This window comes from Dermochelys coriacea, chromosome 7 (genome assembly GCF_009764565.3).
Source record: "Dermochelys coriacea isolate rDerCor1 chromosome 7, rDerCor1.pri.v4, whole genome shotgun sequence".
NCBI lineage: Eukaryota > Metazoa > Chordata > Testudines > Dermochelyidae > Dermochelys > Dermochelys coriacea.
Window position 1 is genome coordinate 72,125,182 of NC_050074.1, and position 18,748 is coordinate 72,143,929.

Genomic DNA, 18,748 nt, shown 5'->3' on the forward strand with positions numbered 1-18,748 from the left:
GATAGTACACAATCTAGATTTTATTGCTTATACATTTGAAAACTATGGAAAAGAATTTATCAAGAAACAAAAGACTAGCCCAGATGCCTACATTCAAGTAGCACTTCAGCTGGCATTTTACAGGTATGTTTATCAAATCATGGGAATAATATATTGTGAGCACAGATTTACAATTAATCAGGAAAACAAAGGGCCCAGTCCTGCACCCAGACAAACTCTCATTGGCATAAAAGGTTAGGCCTGCTGGATGGGGTCCTTAAAAAACAGGATGGAAACCCATAATAGTAGTCACTTTGTTCTGACATATAGCAACCTCTCATATGGTATATGTTTGTTTTACAATTATAATGGAACTATTTAAATCAGCTGGAAAAGTAAGCAAAACATCCACAGTTACTGCAAAGTTACAGGGCCTATAGCTTAAAAAGCCAAAGGGAAGCAAATGGTCATTTGCAGATAAATCAGAGAATGGTTACAGCCTCTTGTCTGTCTATTATAATCCAAGTTGTAGCTCAGATTCAGCATGTAAAATATAATGAAAACATACCCAGTTCTGGACTTCTCTAATAATGGTGTGTAATTACAGGACACAATCACATCACCCAAAAGGTTGAAATGAGTAGTAAGCACATGACTGAGTAGACTCTTTAGCATAAAGGAAGTCCTGGGGAAAGAGTACAGCCTGTCTAAATAGGCATAGGCAGGCTGCAGCTGCTAATATATAAACAAATGATACAGACCCTGGCAGGAATAGTAGACCCAGATGCCACCCCCTTTCCTATATGGGATTTGGGCCCAGAGGTTCTGTGCAGTGCACACCAACATCACTTCTATTTTATTTTTCTGTGCAAGGAATCAATGATTGACTGAGCCATAGTTAAAACCCATGAGCACAATCTATTCCCCTCCCATCCCCTCGCCTCTCCACTCTACTGCTCCCTCTCCTCATTCATCCCATACCCCACATTCATTATCTCCACCACTCACAGTCCCCCTTTCACTCTGTCTCTCACCCTCACTCTCTGTTTCACTTTGCCTGCCCTCTCTCCCACCTCTTCCTTTCCCGTCCCATACAACCTCCCCTCCACTTTCACTGTGTCGGGGGGCAGCACGGAGGATGGGCACTGAATGTGGTAGGAGCTGCCCACCCCATTCATGGCACCAGAAGTGGCCAAAGGAAAGAGAAGCCCTAGACCTCTGTTGGAAAGCAACTCCCCTGTGCAGTAAGCACATACCTGTGCGTGGCATCTGCCAGTAGGGGGTGCAGCTTGAAGCACACTGCACAACCTGCCATAATGCCCTCAGTTCCCCATCCATAGGGAAAAACAGAGACCTTCTGAAGATATCTCAGCAGCATATAGGATTGGAGCTCCACTGCAGGGTAGTAGTTACTGTTTATTTCCCCTGGACAGCTGACATAAGCTATTGTTGGGCTTCCCACAGGCAAAACGGGCATCCCAGGGTTTGACTTTGCTTGCTCTTTTTACTATACTAATCTCCATGGCATTTCCATTGTCACAGGCTCTCTTATGGACTGTCAGGACAATTAATGTCCCAGGGTAGTGATCACTTGTGGGGTTTCTTACAGTAGACCCATTATACCAACAATCCCTAAACTTATCAAATTAAAATCTAAAATGGTCTTTCACGTGACCCGATGCCCAGCTTGTTTCACCCACTTTGTTAGCTGAAATCCAATAATGCCAACAAAGTACTGTCCATAGCCTGGTTATGAGAGCACGGTAGGTCCCAATTATAATACAGATTTCATCTCTGCTGCACAGATTGGGGGACAACTGAGCTATAAGAGGTCCCCTGATTCAACTGTAGTGTAGACAAGCCAAAGTAATTTGTAAGTTATTTTCAGTCCACTGGTTGCAAAAGCAGGGGACAAAGAACTGTAAACAGATGGTAACATGCTAATTTCCATGTACAGTTCTGCTTGTAACCTGGGTTTTCACTTTTGGCTCTAAATCTGAAATGGCATACATTTCCTCTTTTAATTTTCTGTGACATGCACACACACAGAAAACATGCAATGCATTTTTTTCTTGTTTTAAATAAAACATGTTCCAATCTTGTACGTAAATGATTGATCACACAATTATTTTATCATGTGGCACTAATAGAACAGTCATTGTGATCTTTCAGTAAATTCTAGTTTTATTAGCCTTGTTTTTACATACCAAGTAATATTTTACTAGCACTCCATAAATAAAATATATTCAACTTTACACAGCTCTTTGTATTGAAAGGACCATAGTATCCATCTTTTGGCAATTTCTTATGTAATTCTATTAACATTAAAATGAAATACTACACAAAAATAAAATCAACCTTATAAAAATAAAACCTACTGAGCCTATTTTTCTTTTTGCTGTTATGATTCCCTGAAACAATTACTCTCTGCTTTTCCTATTTCATTCTCTCAGATGCCATAGGAGACTTGTTCCTACCTATGAAAGTGCTTCCATACGCCGATTTGAAGAGGGAAGAGTCGACAATATTAGGTCTGCAACCCCAGAAGTTTTAGCTTTTGTAAAAGCAATGATTGGTGACAAGTCATCTCTACGGGTACGTTAAGCTTTCTCTTTTTGCTTTTATTTAAAACAGAACAAAATAAAAATCATGCTTCTCAATCTACTACCTATAGATAGGGTGACAAAAATACCTCATAGACTTTAGTGAGGCAGGAACTCATTTCTGTGAGAACCAGAGCTTCATGCTATATATGAATATTCATTTTATTATTTGAGCACTCAAAAACATGATACAGATAATTACACCATGAGAAACAGAATCTGTGTCTAAACTTATTTAACAGAATCTTTTGTCATTTACACCCGCAGAGCCAAATTCTGCTCTTTGGAGAATTTCACACTGAACTTGAAAGTTCAGGGTCATATACTGCACACTAGATGTTAGTTGGTTTATTTGTTTCTATAGCCACGCTTCTGCCAAACATAGATAGTGTTTATCTAATATGCCCAGTCAAGCTAAAACTTCTGCGATTAGATGTTTAAGTCTTGGTCAAGCTTAGGAAACAGCTTTCCATAATGCACTGACAGACACTTTCTGGAACTGTACTATTCAGCTGCCCCATGTGCAGATTCCTTCTGAACACACTCCAGCCACCTACCAGGAATATGAATAATTTGCACTGGTGGGAGGGTGTGTGGCAAAATGCAATTGACAGGTCAGGGAGTGTACGTGCACAAACAGGCTTACCCTAATTTTTGTCCTAGGCTTCCCCTTTGCAATCTGCAGGAAAGCCCCTCTGTACATCTCTGCAGGTTTTGTAGGGGAGTAGTCCACCTCTGTTGTGCACAGATTTTCTGGTGGGTGCCTATATGTGTCACCCTGCCAGAACTTGTACAGAGCCTCTTCTAGCAGAGGATAGGCAGGGTAGCTGCTTCCAAGTATCAGAACTTTAACAGAAACATTGGAATGCAGTGAGGTGTGGTGATTTAAGAAATCTTAGGCTTTGGCTGCACGTGCACATTATACTGCAGTAAAGCCTCCCAGACGCTCTACCTTACTCCCCATCCCCACTGGCAAGGCACGTAGACCGCTCTGAATCCCTGGCGGGAGTGCTCCTGGGACTCCACCTCCCCGAGAGGATTAACAGCTGTTGCGCATTGGCTGAGACGCTCCGCTCCCGCTCCAGTATAACGGGGAGTGAGGTTCTTACGCACTGATTGACCTCTGGAAACGGCCCATAATCCTTTAACTGAAGCGTCCTCTCTTGTTTCGTTGTGAACTCCGGATGCGGAAGTGCCATTTCAAAGCTCCGTTTCGGGGGCTGCTTATCAAAAAACCAAACACAGCTACTGTTTGCTTTGAATGAGTGAGCGGCAGGCCGGGGGGGCTCCGTTGGGAGTGCCGACAGCTACTGTTCGCTTGAAGACAGAGGCGGCGCAGGGGGAGGGGGGATTGGGGTCCCTTTCGGTGAGCAGCTGCTTATCTTGTCTATGAGAAAAAAAGAAACCGCTGCCGTTTGCTTTCAGTGAGTGAGAGAGAGAGGGGGGTCTGTACTTACAAGACAGCGTCCTGACAAACTCTCAGCACCCCAAAAACCCCACTCTCTCTCTCCCCCCCGCCACGTTCCCTGTCACAAGCCACACCCCCCCACACCCCCATTTGAAAAGCACAGTTGCAGCCACTTGAATGCTGGGATAGCTGCCCATAACGCACCGCTCTCAATGCAGCTGCAAATGTGGCCACAACAGTGCGCTGGCAGCTGTCACTGTGGACAGACTGCAGCGCTTTCCCTACTCAGCTGTACGGAGGCGGGTTTAACTCACAGCACTGTACATCTGCAAGTGTAGCTAAGGCCTAAGTGTAGTACAGACCTGTGTACAAAATTCCAGAGGTTGCTGGAGAACTGTATAAGGAGGTGACAGTTTCCATTCCACCACCACATCTTCCACCTCTGTATGCTGTGCAGTTCAAAACCCATCTTGTTCTGAACAGGGCGCTCAGAAACTCCATGTTAAAAATCCACTGACAACATGAAGGCTGAGGTGGTTCCTGAACAGGACATGACTTTTTAATGGTAATCACTATACTTTGGCCTGAGCTCCTCCAGTCTGGCCAACCCATCCTACACAGAACTCACTATCATGCTGAAAATGGCCTCTGCCTACCGGTAACCTCTCTGGTGATACAGTGCTACTGTCGACAGTGCAGCTTGCCTGGGAAGATGAAGTTTGTCCAGAGTGGGCAAGCCCTGAAGTACTTCCCCAAAACAGTCCCTTCTCCATGCATCAGTCCCTGCCCCTGGACAGCATGCAGTGCCTGGGTGCCACACCAGTGCATGCTCTCATACTTTCAGAGCCTCTAGCAAAAGACAGATGCTCCAATCGGTTCCCAACCCCAAGTTCTCTTGCCCCTTTGAACCATTGTTGGTGGCTCTTATCCCTCCCTTTGTGCACTCGTATTCAACTATCTGGCTTCTCCAGCACTTGCAAAGCTTCATCATCTCCCAGGACTTTACTGCCTCAACTCTGAGACAGTGTACCCACCAGTGATATCCTAACAGTGTTGAATCAGTGAGTGAGCAAGGGAATGTCACAGGTGACCACATAGTCCTCATTTCTCTAGAGCCACCTCTGCCAGCCTGTGCCTCATTTTTTGTGCTCCAACCTTCCAAATGTTTATCTCACCCCTTGTCAATAATAAATATGGAGGATAATGATGTCATTATTCCATCTAAAGAATCCTGTAAACATCATACAGTTCTGCCCAATGTAATTATGGTTTTCCTGGAGATTATAAAGTATGCATATTTTGTTAGAATATCCATTTGGAAAGATGCAGGCATCTGAATTACTCTGTGGATATTTCACCCATTATTTTTTTGGAACACAAACATTTGTTCAGATATGACCGTTCTTTTCCAGTCTTAGATTCATATATACTATAGTTACAAAATGAATTAGAAACAGGATTCCCTTAACTGACCTACACTCCACCAATGGAAGTGAAACGGGGTTGGTTTTTTTTGTTGGACTAAAAGACACGACTTTTGATTTAAGTAGCCTTGAACTCTCTGAAGTATTTTTTGCTAGTAGCCATTAGTCCAAATCAAATCAGAAAATATTTTGCTTCTGATACCAAAGAAAGTGATTTTCAAATGACAGTTTGAACAATCACCAAAGATTGAGTCTGAGTCAGATTGATTATCTAACACAGGAGATATATATCATACACTAGACACCATCTTTACAGGAAGGAACCTCTGACATTGCAGAGTGCTTGAGAAACTGTAAATCAGATTTAAAGACTGCATTTTCTAATGTAATCTATCTAAAGGACCTAGGACCTGGCTCTAGTCTCATGGAGAGATATCAGATTCTGTGCTGTGAAGCTCTCTGATGATGCCCTTGGATTGCTTCTGAAATGAATTCTTTATTCAAAAGATCATTCATTGTTGATGCAAGCTGAAGCTTCCCTGTTCATTTAGAATTACACAAAAGAAGCCAGTAACTTTTGGCTGTTTCACAATCTCCCTAATCTGCAACATCTCGCTTGATATACAGTAGTAGCAACTCTGCCTAAAATTGATCCCATGACCTAAACTCTGTTACTTGGCAGGAGCCAAAATTTACAGTTCTGTAACCAGAGATGTGTAGTAACTGCAAAGGTTAAAGCAGCCCTGGAAAATTCTAGTTGCTCCTTCACTCAGGGGAGTGATTTTCTTGACCAGCTGGTAAAATATCAATACTTTTTTTCATTAACTTCACTGTCACTGTCATCATGATAAAGGACGCTCAACAGATTTAGTGCCTGGTCTGGTAAATTTCTAGGATGGTTTTGCAAGGCTGGATTAAACTATGCAATTATTGTACCTTTTAAATTTTAAAATGTAATTAGTCATACCTTCATCTGTTGCAAACTTTACTGATTGCCCACAGTGACCTACATTGACTGACCATGTGTACAGTTACTGAGAATTTTCTTCACCAGTTCATCTCATCTCTACTGATCATGTTTTAGTTTCAGTAAACTGGTTCTGTTCACTAATACAATACATGTAATGGCACAGTTCATTCTGCTTTTAATTTATTGATACCCTGCTGTCAATCAGATAAGAGTATGATTAAAAAATATATTAGGCATTATGTTGACTATGGACCCGATACGAACTCTATTAAGTAAATTGAAAGTCTCTCCATTGCTTCCATTGGCTTTAGATTAGATCTTATGACCTATTTGATCCTCAAAAAATAAGGCAATACTAGTGAGCATAACTTTGAACCATAGTGGCCTTCCATTCATTCAGAATGCCCACAACAAAGTAGGTATTTTGGGGTAACCGGGGGCATTTGGGTGTACTATTGGTTGTTGGCTCGTTGCCAGTAGAAGTTATTTCCTGGAGAGATTTTCAATAATAGTTATGTTTCTATTCCACCAACAGGAATCTGAGAAGATGCAACGATTTAAAGATGCAATCACGGCACAGACTAATTATACTATTTTGGTGAGTAAAATGTTGTTCTGCCTGGATGAAAACCAGTCAGTTTTATACAAAAACATGAAGACATAATCACTAAGTACATGAACTTCAAAAACTTTAGGTACCTCTGAATACGGAGGACCCCAATACCTCACGCTATCTTGTTGACTATCAGACCTACCATCCAAACAGCCATATGGCTCCATCTTCTATGATCTCACTTCAAGAAACACTTCCCAGAAGCTGATATTGCAAGGTTAAACATCTGCATAAGACAGTGCTCATTAGCTTACACGATAATCTTTGGACATAACACTGTTGGACATAACCTTTCTAGATATGATAGTTCTTATATAGTGTTGTCACAGAGGATGGCCTTGTGTAGTTGACCTCTCTACATGGACACTGGGCATTTGTGTGACACTTATTCATTATTAACATTATTATTAATTATTTGTATTGCAGTAGCATCTAGGAGCCCCAGTCCTGGACCCTATTGTGCTAGGCAGTGTATGCACACAGAACAAAAAGACATTCTGTGCCCCAAGGAGCTTACAATATAAGTAAACAAAAAGACACAATAGGTAAATACAGACAGGCAGGCAGATGCAGGAGCTCAATGAGACACTCACCTATATTTCCTTTATTCAGCACAGTATTTATTCTAGTGTCCAAAAACTCCATTCTCAAAGGGAATAGAAGCAAGCATGCACATCTCTCCCAGAGTTTACAGGGATTTAGATCCAAGGCTTTTGTTCAAGAAGGTCTCTACTATACCGGGGGTTACTTTTCTAAAGCTGGCTAGTGATGTATTTTTATATTACCCTTCTGGGGAAGCAGCTATGCCTTTAGAGCCCAGTCCTCCACTGAGGTAAACGAGCATAGCTCTAGTGACATCAATGGAGCTGCATTCATATACTCCACCTGAAAATTTGGTCCTTAGATTCCAAGCATTGACTTAGAACTTGCATGGTTATTAACAGCAAATGATTGATTTAATGATACTCCCTTTAAAAGACTATTGAACATGCTCTACAATAAAACAAGAGGATATCCCCAGTGAAGAAATCACTTTTCTAGTAAAACGACCCATTTTCTGTTGATTAAAAGTGAAGCAGCTCAGTCTTCACAACCTGCTGCGTCAAGACAAAGTGCTGACTTACAATACTAATAACTTACTCAAGTCACTCATGATGTTAATAATTGTCAATAACCAGTTTTGTTGTAGAATTTACCACCTTTACTTTTGCCTCAGTCCAATGCCTAACAAATTCACTGTAAGCTGCTGGGCATAATCATTGCTGATTACTGCTTAAATAATAGTAATAGACAGAAAGCATCCTCCATTAGTCCTTATCCCAAAGCACGTGCAGAGTGAGAGGGGGAAGACATGTCCAACGAGGCATTCTTCGGACTATGGAATGAAGAAAGGGATGAGGAACGACGGTTTGTGGTGAAGGCACTGCACTAGGACATTGGAGGATCAGATCCTAGTTCTGCCACAGATTTTTTTTTCCTGATCCTTAGTTCTCCATCTCTAAAAAGGGGATATTAACACTTCTTTTCTCACATTCTGGGTCTGTCTTTGTTTATGTAGATTTTAAGCTCTTCAGGACAGGGACTGTTTCTCACTGTGAGTATGTACAGTCCCTAGCACAAAAGGGCCTCAATCTCAATGAGATCCTGGGCACTCCCTTGACACAACTAAGAGTGCCTCCTTTCCCTAAAATTGCCAAAAATATGCAGTAGTTCATTTTCAGTCTAATGCAATGTTACAAACATTAGACCTTTGTGTAACTCATAGGGCAGAGATAAAATTGCTTTGGGAACTTTAATTCTGGCTTTCCTAACTTATAAGGAATTTAAAATCTCAACCTTAATATTTCATTAGCTCCTCCTCCTCCTCCTCCCCACATTTTTTGAGGACATCTTAATATTAGCATGCACTTGAAGAAACAATGAAATTCAATTTTAGATGTAAAAGTACTTCATCCACTTTTGATCATTGGGCATTCCCTCATTCTCATAAAAACATAATTTAACCGGTATGCCTTAAAACTATGGGAAAATTCAAGTGAAGATTTACACAAGCTGACTAAACTGTATATGTTACAGACTGAAATATACCAGCCATGAAGAAAATAAAACATCCACCTCATAACACAAACAGCAGTTTAGTGTGATTTTATTTTCCCTTGTTAGGGCTTACCAGCAACATTGCTATCTTAAACTTGGAGCCCTAAAATTCAATTTAGTACAATTTTTCCTATGTGTTGACTCACAGTTTATTTCGTTAGCCTGTCTCGTTCTCTCTTCAGACGTGGCATCGATCTATGTTGCAAAAATGTCATTGCTAAGAGCCTTATAAATCTTATAAATATGATAGCAAAATATGTCCTTTGATCATCAAGTCAATTTCCCTTGATAGGAAAAACCAAGGTAACCACTGTGACATTGCACAATCCTTTCTCCAGTGTTTCTGAACCATGTGTGCTGACAGGCGTACAGACCATTGACCAAAGGGTGTGTTCTCCTTCATGAGCCAGACAAAGCTATTTACTCCCTGCCCCTTGCATCATTCATCTTAGACATTGGGACAATTATTTTCTTGAGAGAAAAAACAAATTGCTGCCTTCTTACTCTTCTCCTTCCATTTTAGAGCATCTTGTCTTCCCTGTCCTTGAGGGTTCTGTGCCCCTTTAGCTATCAGTTCTACTTTAATTGCCATTTGAACTTTCTTGTTCTACGTCTAAATGATCTCCCTTCCCAAATGATTTCATCAGTGATGAACTCTATATTTCTGTCCCAGATAAAGTCTACACATTCACCAAGAACTTGAATATGTACCAAAAGGGTTTTTGACAGCATCCATGGCTGGCAGCTGTGGTGAATAAACTGAAGGGAAAATTAGATTTAAATGTGTCTTTTAATCTGGAGTGACTTTCCACCCACTTCAGAACAGCCAAAACCTAGGCTGCTGTGGCCAAGACTTTTTAAAATAATTTTAAATTCTCAGTTAATTCAATTCTAGTCTCCTAAAGCACAGGAAGATTGGAACAAGTGGTTATGGTGTCTTAGGGTTCTCTCTTCCACATTCCTGATAAGGACTTTAGAGCAATCAGAGGAGAGCTGGCCCTAAGAGAATTCATCCCAGGCCAATGCCTGGCGGGATAGGACTTTGGAAGTCAAGTCAGTTGTAGCTTGAGACACTAAGGAGCAGAGGGCATCCCCACCACCTGGCCCCATTCTTCTCAAGTGACTGGGAACCCTAGATAACTCTGTGGATATAAATTCTGTTGGACCCTAAGACCCTTATCAGCCCAGACCCAGATCCACAAGCAGTGAAATTTCTGAGAATAATCTGCTGCCGTTTGGAGAGGTTTTGGAGCTTCCTAAGAAAATTTTCTTGAAACCAGTGCATGTACTGTGAAGTAAGATTTTCACAAATGCCTAAAGGAGTTTCATTGGAAATTGGATGTCTAACTTCCTTCGTCTCTTTTAAAAATCCTGCCCATAATACTTACAGGACCTGATTTTCAGAGATAATGAGCACCCATAACCCCAGATGACCTCAGTAGGAGTTGTGGGTGCTCAACACTTCTCAGGATCAGGCTCTTACATAGCACTTAAAAGTACCATATGAACTTTTATTATTGATTATCCACAATGTATATACGCTGAGTAATTTTAAAATACATTTAGGGCATTATTCCACACAAAAGTCTCCCAAGTCTAACCAAGGGAAATGACAGCAACAGCTGGGAGGTCTGTAGTTCTGCATGCTGTCAGTAAAACTACCTGCTTTCTATTATATTTTGCTAGGCCATTACTGGAATGGCAATAGACAATCACTTGCTAGGGCTCAGAGAGACAGCACGGGAGCACTTCAAGGAACTGCCAGAGATATTTACAGAGGAAACATATTTGACAAGCAGTCGATTTATCCTCTCAACCAGCCAGGTGAGTGTTTCAAATTCATGGGTCTTGTTGTAGCAAGATTCCCTGTTACAGAACTAATTCATTCCTAATCAGTTGAGTGTATAGTTCACAATGAGAATGGTGGCTTTGAAATATTGTGACAGTGACACTAACAGCCATGCAAAATTCCTGATTTTCACTCCACAGTATTTTTCTATAGTCAAAATGCACATAACAAAAATTGGCTGAAGCCATAACTTCCCTTTTCTATCCCAAAGCTGTACCCCAACTGATGGACAAACTTTGTGACGCCTAGTCTTGAACACAAAAAAACCCAACAAAACTTGTATGAGAGCCTTGTGCTTCCTTCCCTTCCACTTTAGGTCTCCCTTCTTCCCTTGCCCTTTTTGAAGGCACCAACTCCTGTAGTAATTCTGTTTTCCAGAGACAGCACAGCCACCAAGCCAGACGTCCTGCCATTGTGGTTAGAGAGGCCAAGAAGCATGAACAAATATTTCTCTTTCTAAAAGCAGCTGTGTCTGAAATTTCAGACTAGTGCTAGCCTAGGTTTTGCAAGGATCTATGCATGTTACTAAAAGGTACAAGGCCTTGCGCAGCCTTTCCTCATCTGTGAATACCCCCACCTTTTCACACTTAAAACAATACTGACTGGCTGTTACATGACTGTGACACACTGCCCGCATACCTGGTTGCAAGGCTTTCATCTACAGTCTCTGGAATAGATCAGATGGGAAATTCCACTGAACAGTAAATTAGGAGGAAGGCAGCAGCAGGGAAACACATTCAAGAGTTTTAACCAGAAGATGAGATGAAAACTGGGCAAGACAACAACTAGAAATGAGGGTGTGCTATTCGGATCCTGTGACTGGTGGACTGGATATGTGTGGAGCCCCAAAGGCAAACCTAGTTGGCACAGGCCTAAGACCATCACTGGCTCTGCCTGTCCAACACATACAGGGAATAACAACATGAACAGATTAGGACATGTAGAGTGTAAATATCGTAACTGTAGGCTTAGTCATCCTTCAGATATTCACAAAAATTGTCAGAGTTGCAATTCCTGATATGCAAATGAGCTTTTACATTTACAGATGGTATATGCTGGTAACAAGATGATTAGCCACACCAATATTTCCTAGATTCAACATTTTGAACGATAATACCAGGGTCATCAAAACTTACAAATTAAATGTTTCTTTACATACAGTAGCAGGTTTAGTGAAAAAAGACATCTACATAGTAATTCAGTTACTGAAACTCTACCTCAACTATGTAGGACTGGGAGTGTGCAATAAAACGGACTGATAATATTTGCTGAAGCATAAAAACCTTAATAAGTAATTTGATCTTGTCATAATGTTTGTGGGCTTTCAGACATGAGTGAATATAGCCAGAATACCACTACATAAATTCTCCAAGAAACCATCCATGAGCAAAAATGTGCTTCTGAATAGCTTTATGGCCTTCGGCTGTTGCACAGCAAATTTATCCGACAATTCTGTGACTCTATTATCAGGACTAATGGCTTGTTCTATGCCATTAAAAAGCCAGATGTCACTTTTGAAGGCTCATGTATACAAAGTCTGAAACACATAGATTTCTAACAAATCTTAAATTTCCTTCAGTAGGAAGTGTTTTATCCAGCATTATGTCACAATTAAATTTGAATTGTAACAGAAAAATTGTTTCAACTAATAGCTGAATGAATTAAAACATACTGTTTTTTCCCCGGCCTCCTGATTATAAATGTTAAGAGCTGAAAAAGTTTTACATTCTGTAACTAATTAAACTTTGCGCATTACAAGTTTAAATTAACCTTGAGATAAGCCGAGTGAAATCTTAGGGAAATTTTAGGCAGAATAATTGTTTATATGCATTCTGTAGAAATTATTGATAGTTATTGATAGAAATCAATATGCAAAGCTAATAGCCATTAAAGGTCTATTTAAAATCATAGAATAAGTGAAATATATGCATTTCAGTCTCAGACAATGAACCCAGTTTTCAAATATAGCAACTGAACAGAACATCCAAAATCTGCATTTGGATACTCAGATCAGTGTTTAGAGCTATACATAGCCGTTTTATTCTGCCAAAGTGCTGATTTTGGTGTCTGACTCTGTGCTCCAGACTTCCTATTAAGGCAACCATATTTGATAAGGGAATCCTCTATGTTTAAAATGTTTGGGGCTTTTTAAAAAAGAATTCTTTAATGTTAACTAGATTATTTCACTGCTTAAACTTGAAATCACTCTTTCCCTTTCCCCACCATCAGGTTCCAACCACCATGGAAATGTTCTGCTGTTATGGGCCTGTGGTCCCCAATGGTTATGGTGCATGTTACAACCCACAGCCAGAGCATATATTATTCTGCATCTCAAGCTTTAAAGAATGTAAAGAGACCTCCTCAGTTATGTTTGCTAAAGCTGTAGAAGAAAGTCTCATGGAAATGAGAGATTTGTGCAGCAAATGCAATGCTACTACGACAAAATCACTGTCTAAACAAGAAACAGCTGCAAAATCTCAAAATGGACGCAAGCTCTAACGATCTGTGACTTATTTTCCTGCACCCTTTGCTTTCTCCCACTCTGCAGATCCTTATGAAGAAACAATGATGCGACTGTTCAAAGGCAAGGTATAATGAGAAACATTTTATTGTAGAACAAAAATGCAGCTTGTTTTAGGTATGATTATCATTTATCAGGATGAAAGCTAGAATACTATAACATTCAAGTTTAAGTTTTTTGCTCTAGAGTCAGCAATAATGATTGGTCTGTTTAGTTGAACTGAAGATGGCAATAATATGGAACCATACTGTACCACCACTCCTATCAATATGCAAAAGTAATTTTAACATCCATCTTTATTCTGACCTTGACTAGCCCCAAGCACACATCTGTTCCTAGTAAAACCAAGAATAATCTATATGGCGTCTTTTCATCAGAGGAGTTCCGCTTGCATAGCAGTACATCAGAGTCAAGTGAAGCAGGGAGAATTTTGCCCTAAATTAATTCACATACTTACTTCCTCCTCTTACTGGGTGAAATATATCCCTTTACAGAGGCCCAGTTGACAAGGCCGAGGCACTTGTCCCACTTAAATCCTTTTGTCAGCTCTCTGCAGAAGAATGAATTTTAATCACATGACTAACAATAGAGCTGCATGCAACCATAAGAAATTAAAGAGTTACAAATACCTGGAGTAGAGAGGCAGGCACTCAAATGTGCTCTGCAAGATGCAGAAGTCCCCACTATAGAAGTTACAGACATGATCCGTTTTTAAGAATACTTTTCACTCGTTCTAACCTCTGATCATCCTGTTTGGTTTGTTTTTGTTTTTAGATACAGATTTAGTGATTCATACAAAGTATATAGAGCATTTTAGTCTTTCATTGAGTATGTGTCTTTAAATAAGCCATTTGCTTCAATGTTATTTAATATAGTTAACTAAGTGGTAAGAACAATATGCCACCGGTACAACTTTTGGAACTATTTATTTTGGGGGTGGGGAAACCCTTCTACTCCCCACCTCTGTTTCAGTGACTTTCTCTCTGACTGAAAGACACAGCTAGTTCAGTCTAGAAATTTTCAATCCTGATTCCTATCCAACTCTCATGGTAATCAATAGAAAGACTCTTATTGATTGAATTAGGAGCAGGAGGAGACCCATAGTTAGCCAGAAGGGTCACTCTCAGAAGTTTAGCTAGGGTTGTAGTTGGACAGGAGGGAGTAGGGATCTGTGCTTTCTCCTCCCATTGAACTGAATGCCTGTCCTCATCATTCATAGCCCTAAGAGCATGGGACCAGATATGATCCAGTACACAAAACTAACTAACTATGCATCCGATGAAGTGAGCTGTAGCTCACGAAAGCTTATGCTCAAATAGATTTGTTAGTCTCTAAGGTGCCACAAGTCCTCCGTTTTTTTTGCGAATACAGACTAACACGGCTGCTACTCTGAAAATTAACTGGATAGTTGTAAGGATAATTATAGTTTATTTAATCAAGTTTAGGAACCAACCCAGTAAAGTGCATATACACATGCTTAGCTTTAAACACGAGCAGTCTCATTAACTTTGTTGGGACTGTTCATGTACTTCCAGTTAAGTACATGCTGAGGTACTCGGCTGGATGAGGGCTATACAGGGCTCTGTTACATTTAAGCACTATGGGCCTATTCCTCAACTTGTGTAAATCAGCTACATTAGTTTTACACTGGCTGAGGATGTGGTCCCATATTTTAATGCGGGTTTGCTGCTTAAAAAAAAAAAGCAGTTTCATTAACAGCACAGAACTGCATTCAGTGAATAGTAAAAAGAGAGACTATTTTTAAAGTATTAAATAATGCTACAGCATGATTTTGCTCCAAAATTAATATAACAAAAATTACATTAACTATGTAGCGGGTATGTTGTCTAGCAATTAACACATTTTTATTTTTTTAATTTACTGTTTAATATGTGACTTTACATTTTGTTTTCATACTGCTGCTAAGAGAATTACCTTGCAACATTCTCAATATGATCTTGCTTTGTTCTATGTCACTGTGAAGGCAGTCTTCACTTCACAAGCTTGACACAAAATATTTTGATTTTTTGATCACAGAATTGTGTCTGAGCTTTTTGAAACTATGAGCAAGTTCCGAGTTTGCTAATTTATAGAAAATGTGGTTATGATTATTTCTAATTAGATATATTTAAGATTGGAAAAAATATTTTACATTTTGACAGATTTCAATGTGTATTTCAAAGTATTACTTGCACACCTTTTTTGGCATAAGCAAATGCCATAAAATAGCTGACTAATTATTATGTACTCAGCATAAAGTATGCATTGAAATTGAGATTGGATAAAAAAAATCATAGTATTTTATAATATTCATTTACTATTAATTGACAGGCAGAAAAAAACTGACCACAAAAGAATACATCACTCATCTGCAGATGCTTTTATTTTCCTCGCTGCAAATTGATTAACAATAGAAGGTTTTGTCATCATCCTTTCATTTGAATAAGAAATCAACCACAACCAATACTTACTGATTGCTGATTACCATCAATTACTTAATGATTCCAGGCTTAGATATATTGACCTGTTTTCCTATTCTTCTGCTTTTTACATCATTAAATCTTACTGAATCAGGGTCTCTGTGCACAAGAAATGCAGTCAGTCCAAATGTGGCTGAATTTTACAGTTTGTACTTAATGTATGCAAGTTGGATAAAACTTCATAGCAACTGTGATGCCAGAAAGTGTTCTCAATTTCTCAGTTACAGTCCAGCCTCTCAGTTAACTAAATCACATAGTACCATGTTGTATGAAACTGTGTTGCAGTGGAATATTTTGTGGCTTTCAGGAAGTGGTTAGTTTTGGTTAATGTATTTAAAATTAGTTGTTTTAGACCAGTAGAATAAAATTTTGTTCTGCAACTTTAAAACACGTAATCTCAGCATATGCAACTATGCAAAGCTAACTGAAAACTATTACATATTAATCAACTACAAAACTGTGAATAGATCACTCATACGAAGTGTTTTGAGAATGTTGTTTGGCAGGATGAATTAAATATAATTACACTAATATAGCAAGTGGCAATGATTTATTATAAACATGTTTATGACACTTGAAATCCACCTGTTAACTGAAAAATGGTTTAGGATGGTAAGGTTTCATGCAATATATACGAACATATACTGTATATAGGCTAGGCAAAATTATTTTTTAAATAATTTTGAATGATATCTGCTTATTTTAAGCGTTTTTTCAGTTTTTATTGATTTAAATTTTCACAGTTGCACAAAATTATGGGTTGTAAGCACTTTTAATTTTTATCTATTTAAATTTTCAGAGCTGCAGTAAAATGGGGGGGGGTCAGACAATTATTTAATGATAGTAGACACAGATTCAAAAAGTTAAAGCTATATAACCATTAAAAACAAACGGTCAGCATCAAATGTCAACGTATACAAAGTAAATATCCATAAATCAAACTTAACAAGTTCTCAGCAACATTTTTCTTCCTTTGCCTATATGTAAATTTTGATTCTGATCATCAGTGGAAATATTTTTCATCAGTTTGTGTGTGTGTAAGGTGAAATTAAGGTTTACTGATATTTACTAATAAAAATCTAATCCTCCCAAGCCTATACATACTTTCACCCACCCTCTCACCCAGTGCTAGACTGTGCTCAAAGATATTTATGGACTGATATCTCACTTAAAAAGAGGATTCTCATGAATATCAAAATTCACAATGAACAGAGAGAAGTGGGAGAAATTTTAATAGTGATGCACATTAAGGGATAAAATACTGCTGGCATTACCCCTGTGAGTAGTCTCAGTGACACTATGCATGTAAGTTCAGTAGGAAATGGCTATAACAATGTATCTGGACCTTTTATGGTATGTGAATTACCATACAAAATTAATATTTTAGTGACATTTTTATTTTTATAACATAGTATAGATTTATGGCAAATGTAAATGTGTATTTATAGCATCTTAATTTTGTTTCTGTTCTAAGTTTTATGCTTTAAGGAAACAAATATCTATATCTAGAGAGATATATAATTGAAGTAAACTGTATATTGGTACTATGAACTCAGAATATTTAAACAGTAAAAATCTGTGTCCAATAAAAAGTATTGCAAGAAAAGACCTGATTGAGTTTATTTAAATCATATAGACAGCAATTATTTTAGCCTCATTTCTTACTTAAGCAAATATGTTAAAACTATGTGCTATGATGTCTTCATCTGTTCCATCTGACATACTTTCAATGCTGCCAAGGTATGTGAAATATCAGCCCTTTTCTATGTTAGTCCCAGAAAGTTTAAATGGTGTTTCTTCTTGTGTGTTGATTGCCTGGTTCTAGTTTTCTCGGTGTTGATTTTCAACCCTATTAATTGTGCATAGGCCTGGAAAGCATTTGTTTTGGCTTGCACATCTCTATGGATATGGAATAGCAAATTGATGTAATGTGCAAAGTCAAGGTTGTCAGGAATCGGTTTGCAGCCATGTCTGGGAGCAGCTAAACACGCTGATTGACCAGACTCCCTGACTGGCTGAGAGGCCATGCCTGCTTTTAAGCCCAGAAGCAGCACCAGGCCAGCGGCTCTTCAACGCCTATGCCTGCCACTGCGATTGTTCCGATACATGCCTTGCTCCTGTTCTGCTCTGTACCTCACACAGATCTGACCCTTGGCTCTGACTCCTGATTCCTGACTGCAGCTCTGATCCTTACTACTGTTTCTGGCCTCTGCCTCTATTTCCGACCACTAGACCTGGCCACCCAAACCCCAGTCTGCAGGGCCATCCCTACCTATACGTAGGGTGACCAGACGTCCCGATAAAATCGGGACTGTCCTGATTTTTAGTTCTTTGTCCCGCATCCTGACCGATGCACGGTTGGAATGCCATTTGTCCCAATATTGCGGCTATGGCCACTCCGGCGGGGGGTTTTTTGTTTTTTTGCTTCGGCAACTCAGCTCCGGCCACTTTTTTGTTGTTGTTGTTTTGCTTCCCCAATGTGTCCCGATATTTTGTCCGTTTCATCTGGTCACCCTACCCATACACAAAGTATGCAGCTGCGTAGGACACCAGGAAATTTGGGGCACCAAATTTCCTGGTATCCTCCGCAGCTGCGTGCTACTCCAGCCCCTGCTCCGCTTCTTCTCCATGGCCCCTGCCCCTGCTCCGCCTCTTCCCACCCCTGCTCCACCCCAGCCCCACCCCCATTCCACCCCTTCCCCAAAGCCTCTGCCCCCACCCTGCCCCTGCTCCGTCCCAGCCCCACCCCTACTCCACCCCTTCCCCTGCGGGCTGCAGCAGGGGTCAAGTGCCCTGAACTTACT

At 39.8% G+C, this 18,748-nt stretch overlaps 1 protein-coding gene across 1 annotated transcript in view; it reads left to right on the top strand.

Annotated features, from left to right (window-relative positions):
* The window catches only part of CHAT (choline O-acetyltransferase), a 56,630-nt gene extending 39,076 nt beyond the window's left edge, over window positions 1-17,554 (top strand). Inside the window, exons 11-15 of the mRNA XM_038410228.2 lie at window positions 1-123; window positions 2,433-2,574; window positions 6,920-6,982; window positions 10,781-10,918; window positions 13,173-17,554. Coding sequence (XP_038266156.1) covers window positions 1-123; window positions 2,433-2,574; window positions 6,920-6,982; window positions 10,781-10,918; window positions 13,173-13,442 — 736 coding nt within the window. The 3' untranslated portion in view covers window positions 13,443-17,554. The remainder of the gene's footprint in view (window positions 124-2,432; window positions 2,575-6,919; window positions 6,983-10,780; window positions 10,919-13,172) is intronic.
* The last annotated feature ends 1,194 nt before the right edge of the window (window positions 17,555-18,748 follow it).